Here is a 7318-nt window from a genome sequence, read left to right on the forward strand (position 1 = left end):
ATCCAGAAAGAGGGTTTCAACAGGTGGTCAGGAAGCGGAGACCAAATAGAGAAGGACCAAAGACTCAATCCCAAAAGCAAACCAACCAAGCAAGAACCCAGAACAAATATCAAGTACTACAGAGCGAAGGTGAAGAGTATGAAGTAAACTTGGAAGATGATGAGGAAACAAACAATAGCCCAATGGAAGTACAAGGAGAGGAAAAAGGGAAAGGAATATCTGTTAGCAAAGTCAACAAAGGGGAAACAGAGGAAGAGGCAACTGAAACAGATCTAGTGGCTCATATGGAAGTGGAAGACCAGCCCGAAACGGAAGCAGAGGAAGAAATAATCATGCGAAGACTGATCCAGGAATGGAAGAACCTAGACAGTAGATTTATACCTGAAGACCAAAGGCAGCTATACAAGGAGGTATTCCAGAAATACAAAGAGAAAAAAGGAGAACCCCCGGATACATCAGTAATGTTGGAAAAGGGGCAAGGGACGGAAGGCAAAGGAACAGATACCTTGGGTAAAAACAGCAGAAAGAGAGGTCGGAGACCTATGAATGAAACGATCCAGGCGGTGGGAGAGATCTTGATAAACTCAGGTAAGGTAATACCTCTGTCGGAGGTATTCTTCCCCTCCTATAAAAAGTTTTAAATGATATTGGTCAGCTGGAATATTAGGGGTCTGAATAGTAAAGGCAAACAAAGGTATATGAAGGATAAGCTGCAAAAAGAAAAACCTAGTATTCTGATTTTACAGGAAACAAAGATTTTGATTCACCAACTAGAGGAAATAATACAAAGAAGCAGACTACCCTACCAGGTGATGGGGCAAGATGCAACAGGCTTTGCAGGAGGACTCGCAATCCTATGGAACCCAAATGACATTGTTATAGACAACTGGGTGAGTATGCGTGGAATCCTTTCGGGGCTGGGAAGGGTTGTAGGAACTAAACACCAGGTAGTTATCTCAGGAGTTTATGGCCCCTCATCTCCTGGGCATAAGGATCAGTTTATTAAGGACGTTAAGGCAATCCGCAATCTGTACCCTGAAGCTGCTTGGATTATTGGTGGCGATTTCAATATGATCAGATCCTTAGAAGAGAAAAAAGGAGGGATTAGGAGACAAGACCACCTTATGGACAGATTCAATGAGATGATAGAAGAACTCCGGTTAGTGGATATTCAAACCATTAACGGAGTATATACTTGGAACAACAGACGGGGTGGCAAAAATCAAATTGCCACCAGGCTAGATAGATTCCTAGTGTCCGAAGCCATAATGAATAAAGATGTCTTTGTGGAAGCCAAGATCATTCCAGCTCTGGGATCGGATCACTGGCCGATTCGCTTAGAGATCGACATCAAAAAAATTCAGGGCAAGAGGCCATTTCGATTTGAAGCTTTCTGGCTAAGGGACCCTGAGTTTATCAAGAGAGTGGAGAAATGGTGGACACAAAGTAATATTCAGGGCAGATGCAGAATGCAAACATTTCAGTTAAAACTGAGAGAGCTGAAAGGCAAAATCAAGAAATGGAACAAGGAGGAATTTGGAAACATTCTGGAGGACAAACAAAAACTGGAAGGGGAAATGACTGATCTCCAACAGAAAATAATTTTGGAGGGAAGAACTGAAGAAAGCATCCTCAAAGAAGGGATAATCCTTGGCCAACTGGAGGAGAGGAGGAAGCAAGAGGAGATCCTATGGCGCCAAAAATCTAGGATAAAATGGCTGAGGGAAGGAGAACGCAATACTAAATTCTTTCATCAAGCCATGGTTAAACACAGGCAGGGAAACAGAATACTATCACTCAAGGACAGAAATGGAGACAGAGTAGTTGAACAGAATGAAATTGAACAAGTGTTGATAGCCCATCACAAAGAAATTTTAACTGAACCCCCTGGTGATAGAACGAGGGCCATACAAGAGATATGCTCTGCAATCCCTAGATTGGTCACAGAGGACCAAAATAAAGCTCTTATGAGAGCAGTGACCCTAGAGGAACTGGAAGACGTAGTGAAGGCTATGAAGAAAGGGACAGCCCCTGGACCGGATGGCTTCACGGTGGATTTTTACCTGGCTGGATGGCACTTCCTGGGACAGGAAATTTTGGAGCTTGTTGAAGAATCAAGAATAAATCAAAAGGTATGGCCAGCTCTTAACTCTACCTTTTATGCTCTCATTCCTAAGGGAAACAACCTAGAGGAGGCTAATGGCTTCAGACCAATAGCTTTATGCAATGTCATATACAAAATCATCACGTCCGTGATTGCTAAACGCTTAAAACCCCTCTTAGACAACCTCATTTCGGCCGAACAAACGGGTTTTGTAGAAGGTAGGCAGATCCTTGATGGCCTGGTGGTAACTCAGGAGGTGATTCACTCCTTGAAACTCAAAAAACAAAAAGGTATGATGATAAAACTTGATTTATCCAAAGCTTATGATAAACTAAATTGGAATTACCTAGCTACAGTCCTGGAACGATTTGGTTTTCATCAAAGATGGATTGCATGGATTAATAATCTAATATCCACTCCTCATTTTTCTATCCTGGTAAATGGAAGTCCCTCAAAAACTTTTAATGCTTCTAGAGGGATCCGCCAAGGTGACCCACTGTCTCCTTTTTTATTTATCCTAGCTGCTGAAGGACTAGGGAGATTCATTAAACAAGAAAGAATAGCAAATAGAATTAAAGGATTGAAAATCTGGGGAAACCATTTGCCTCTGACCCACCAACAATTTGTTGATGACATTATGTTGTTTGGGGAGCCCACGGTAAGAGAAGTCCAAAATTTAAAGAGGATCCTGGATCTGTTTTCAGCTGCCTCGGGTCTAGAAATAAACAGAGATAAATCCTGCATCTTCATTTTCAACACTCTAGAACAAGTCAAAGCTCATCTTATCAGAACTTTGGGATTCAAGAGAGGGGATCTACCCACTAAATATTTGGGTAATATTCTTGATTTCACTTCAAAAAAATTGAAAAACTGGCAAGGATTGCTGGACAAGCTCAATAGAAAGATTGCCAATTGGTCGTTCAGAGTCCTGAATATTGCTGGTAGAATTATCCTGGCTAAGTCGGTACTTCAGGCTATCCCTATCTATCCTTTATCGATTATGGCTGCCCCTGCTGGGGTTTGTGCTAAAATCAGAGAAATCATCCGCAAATTTATATGGAGTGGAACTGATCAAAAGAAAAAATGGGCTTTGGTCTCATGGAATCAACTCACTGAAAGAAAAGAACAAGGAGGGTTGGGATTAAGGGACCCGGAAATCCTGAACAAGGTCCTGGGAGCCAAGCTATGGTGGAGATGGCTTAGTGGAGGAAGTGATCTATGGAAAATTATCTGGAGGATCAAATACAGAATGCCCAACACACAGGTTGACATTCTAAGAACACAAGAAACCCCCCGTGGATCTAACATTTGGGAATTAGCCTCTCAGAACAGAGATTTGATTGCAAAACACACTTTCTGGGAAATCAGAGGAGGAGCAGAGGCAAACTTCTGGGAAGATAGCTGGCAGCAACGAGAAAGACTGAACAGCGTCCAAGCACTTTCCCAAGTCTATGAAAACAATGCTAGGATTAGACGGAAAGTAAAGGATTATTGGAAAGCAAATGACACTCCGGATGGATGGAGGGTATGGGAGGAGCCGATAAAATGGGATCAGAGTCTAAATCCTGATATTCAAGAAGCTTACCGGAAGGAAATGGAATCAAGGAAGCTCAGAGTCCGCGAAGGGCAAGATATCCTTCGATGGGGGAGTTCAATGAAGGGAATATTTTCTACCAAGGAGGCCTATTTTCTAATGGGGTCTCAAAACGAAGGAGACAGAAATTGGGAATGGAAACTTATATGGGAATCCAACTGGTGGCCTAAGGTGGCTATTTTCATCTGGCTTGCCACAAAGAATAAAATTTTGACTTGGGATCGTATCCAAAAAAAGGGGTTCCAGGGCCCCTCACAATGCTACCTATGCAAAAATGATGAGGAGAAGAGAGACCATCTTCTAATTCGTTGCCCATACACTGAGAGCTTATGGATCTTGGCCAAACAATTGTTCAATAAACCAGGGCTTATCATGAGAGAATTTAAAGATGCTATCTATCAGTGGAATAAGGAAACCTTCAATTGCCGAGTTGTTCAGAGGGCTTGGAATCTGACTTCTTCTTTCATTCTCTGGACGGTCTGGAAAGAACGGAATAGGAGAATATTTCAGAGTCGGGCTAATTCTCCAGAAGTTGTCTGGGCGCAGGTGGTAGACTACACGAGGGAGACCATTCTAGTAGAGAAATGGGACAGTGAGGATTGGAAAACTACTGCGGAAGAACAGGCCATCCTGAATAAACTAAACTTAAAATTGGATATGGTGCATTACAAATGCTCGGCCAACAATGACATGAGAACTCAGAGTCCAGAGAATTTCTCATACCCTTGGGATCAATTTATCAAGCTTAACTTTGACGGGGCTTCGAAGGGTAATCCGGGAGACGCTGGTTTTGGAGGGATCTTTAGAGACAGCAACAATCAAGTCAGGTGGATCTATGCCGAATGGGGAGGCCAAATGACTAATAATGAGGCTGAATTCTGGGCCCTGCACCAAGGTTTAAGAATTGCTATCAGGAATGGATACACCAACCTAGAAATCACTGGGGATTCGCAACTGGCTGTGGACACGGTGAGGAGACTCAACAATGGGCAAGGTTGGGAGAAAGTAACCAAAAGTTGGCGGATGGCAGGAATCATCCAAGAAATATCCGGCTTGATTAAACGCATCGACTACAGCATCACGAGTCATGTGCGGCGAAAAGGGAATCAGGTGGCAGACTGGTTAGCGAATTGCGGCTGTAAGGGACGTGGCAGTTCCATTGATAGGCAATGGAGAACCATTGAAGGCAACGAGGAGTGGAAGGAGTTGGCAGACCTCATCAAGACGGATCATGCTCAAGCCACGAAGGATAAGGTGCGATCCAGCAGAGCGGATTAATAGGGAAGCGTGGAGAGGCAGATGGAAGATCAGGATGGAATCGGGTCTTAATAAAATCATCATGCCTGTCAGTAGGACGAAGGATGGCGATTGGGGGGATGGTACTACGGTGGCTGGAGAAATAGTGGGGAAGGAATTCATCCATCGCGAGATTATAATTACCCGAACTATGACGGGAGATGGAGGCGGTTCATCAGGTCTCACAACAGATGGCGTGAATTATGACAAGATGGCAGGCAGTAGTGGGTCACCGGTGAGGGACGGGCGGAACTCGGTTTCCGGGATCTCCTGCACCCCCGCGGCCTTCAATACCCCCTATAAGAACAGCAGGAGGACGGTACAGGACTTACGCGAGATTGCTAGTTGGGTAGAAGGGGAGGAATTAATTGAGAAGAATAGAACAGTAGCGCACGGGCCTAGAAACCAGGGCTTGAAGAGGAGAGATTCCCTGGATTTTATGGAGACCAGACAGAAACAAAGAATGATGAAGGAGCATCAGACTGCAGGGAAGGATACCGGCGATGGAAAGGGCAAGAACCGCATTCAGGAGGAGCCTTCCTTCTCGGTATGGGAGATTCAGGAGGATTCTGAGGAAACCCTCATCCCGGTTGGGACGAAGGAAAGCGGATGCCAACCAGAACACCTGTTCGTAGACAGAACCGAGCAGAAGATAAGGAAATCGGCGGACACAGAGGATATGAGGCTGCAGCGTTACGGGTTAAGGAAACGTGCCACGGCTGAAGGCAAAGATAATGACAGAGCCAGCAAGAGAGCCTGGGGGCGTGCGAAACATGGAGAGGAGGCAGGGGAAACGTCCAGGAGGGGTCCGGGTAGGAGCAGGAAGATGAAAGAGACTGTTACGGATAGGGTGCGCAAAGCTGAACAGGCCTTTCTGCGCTTCTCCAACCAGGCGGTCCGTAGGGTAATGCAAAAGCTCGAAGAAGAAGCCACACAAGACCAGTCTGATGAGGAAGTTGAGGACTGGACCTTTTTGCTTCACGACCCAGGCCAAACCAGAGGGCGCATGTCCCTTTACAAACAGTCCCTCCACCTTTACTGGGTGATGAAGGGAATTTTGGCCAAGGCGCTGCTACAAGTTTCGAAGGAAATGGTGAACCTGGCAAAAGGAGGCCCGGACATCCGCCTGGAACTGAGTTTCCTGAGAGTTGCGATGCTGAAACAAGAGGAAGCTATGATGAGGATGGAGGCGCAGTTGACCACCATCCAGCACATTCTAACACCGGAGCAGCAGGAGCAAGTGACAGAGGCGATGCAACAACCTGCGAGGGGCAACGATTAACTTAAGATATGTTTAGAACTAGTAATAAATTTTGTAGCTATAGTTTTGTTCACGTCAAAGATAGGAGAATGCAGAACAGTCAAAGCAGTGGTTTTTGGAATAGTTTTAGAAAGCTTCAGGATTGTACAGTTTATTTAGCAAACTCCATTAGACTTTGGACATACTTTTTTTGGGCCGCTATTAAGAATTATAGATGGCATTTAGACCCGGTTTCCCGTATAGGGCGGGCGTATACTGTTTCATGAACTGATGTATTGTTCTTTTTGATCGAAGTAATAGAATGAGAACCACCTTAGCCTACAAAAAAAAAAAAAAAATGTTTTATTTTTTAGAAAATTAAAAAAAAAAATTAATTCGTTAGATTTTTGTTTAAAAAAAAAAAAATGTTTTTTTCGGGCCCGACCCTTCGTTCGCTTGTCGAGGGCCCAGGCGGGCGGATAGGGTTTTTTATAAACATATTTTTAAAATTAATATATTAGGTTAAAAAAATTAATTTAAAATTGAAATTTATTTTTGTATTTTAATTAATATAATATGTTTAAAAAAAAAATTAAAACTAAAATTAAAATTTTAATAAAATTGCAATTATAAAATTATTATATAATTTTAAAATAATTTCATTAACAAATTTTAAAATAATAAAAAAACATTTATATATAAACTTTTTAATACAATTTTATTAATACATTTTCTATAAAATTTAAATATAATAAAAAAAATTATATATAAATCTTTTATATATATTATTTTGATTTTATTATTTTTTAATTGAATGTCTAATAATTTTTAATTATATATATATATATATATATATATATATATAAATAATTTGTTAATATATATATATATATATATTTATTGAATTTAAAATTTTATATCTATATATATAATTTGTTGATTTAATAATATATTTTATTTATTTATTATTATTTTTTTGTTTATGGTTTTTTTATTTTAATAATTTAAAATTTAGTAGGTAATTATATTTTTATAAAAATGTAGATATAAATCATATAAGTTTGTTTTTTTGTTTTTTTCTTTC

At 41.4% G+C, this 7318-nt stretch overlaps 1 protein-coding gene across 1 annotated transcript; it reads left to right on the forward strand.

Moving 5' to 3' along the window:
• The first annotated feature begins 812 nt into the window (after positions 1-812).
• On the forward strand, positions 813-4976 carry LOC149190854 (uncharacterized). Its single transcript, XM_089410606.1, has 2 exons — positions 813-2394; positions 2809-4976. The coding sequence occupies exons 1-2, from the start codon at positions 813-815 to the stop codon at positions 4974-4976; spliced, it is 3750 nt and encodes a 1249-aa protein (XP_089266732.1).
• Positions 4977-7318: the final 2342 nt, after the last annotated feature.

The sequence above is a fragment of the Pinus tabuliformis genome, chromosome 3_1 (assembly GCF_031772625.1).
Source record: "Pinus tabuliformis cultivar Carrire ecotype Pingquan chromosome 3_1, CPIR1, whole genome shotgun sequence".
Classification (NCBI taxonomy): domain Eukaryota; kingdom Viridiplantae; phylum Streptophyta; class Pinopsida; order Pinales; family Pinaceae; genus Pinus; species Pinus tabuliformis.

Bases quoted from the DNA above. Each gene is read 5' to 3' on its own strand.
- LOC149190854 (XM_089410606.1), top strand. From the start codon at position 813: ATGGGGCAAGATGCAACAGGCTTTGCAGGAGGACTCGCAATCCTATGG. The intron at 2,395-2,808 runs GTATGATGATAA...ATCTGTTTTCAG, and splicing joins GAAACTCAAAAAACAAAAAG to CTGCCTCGGGTCTAGAAATA.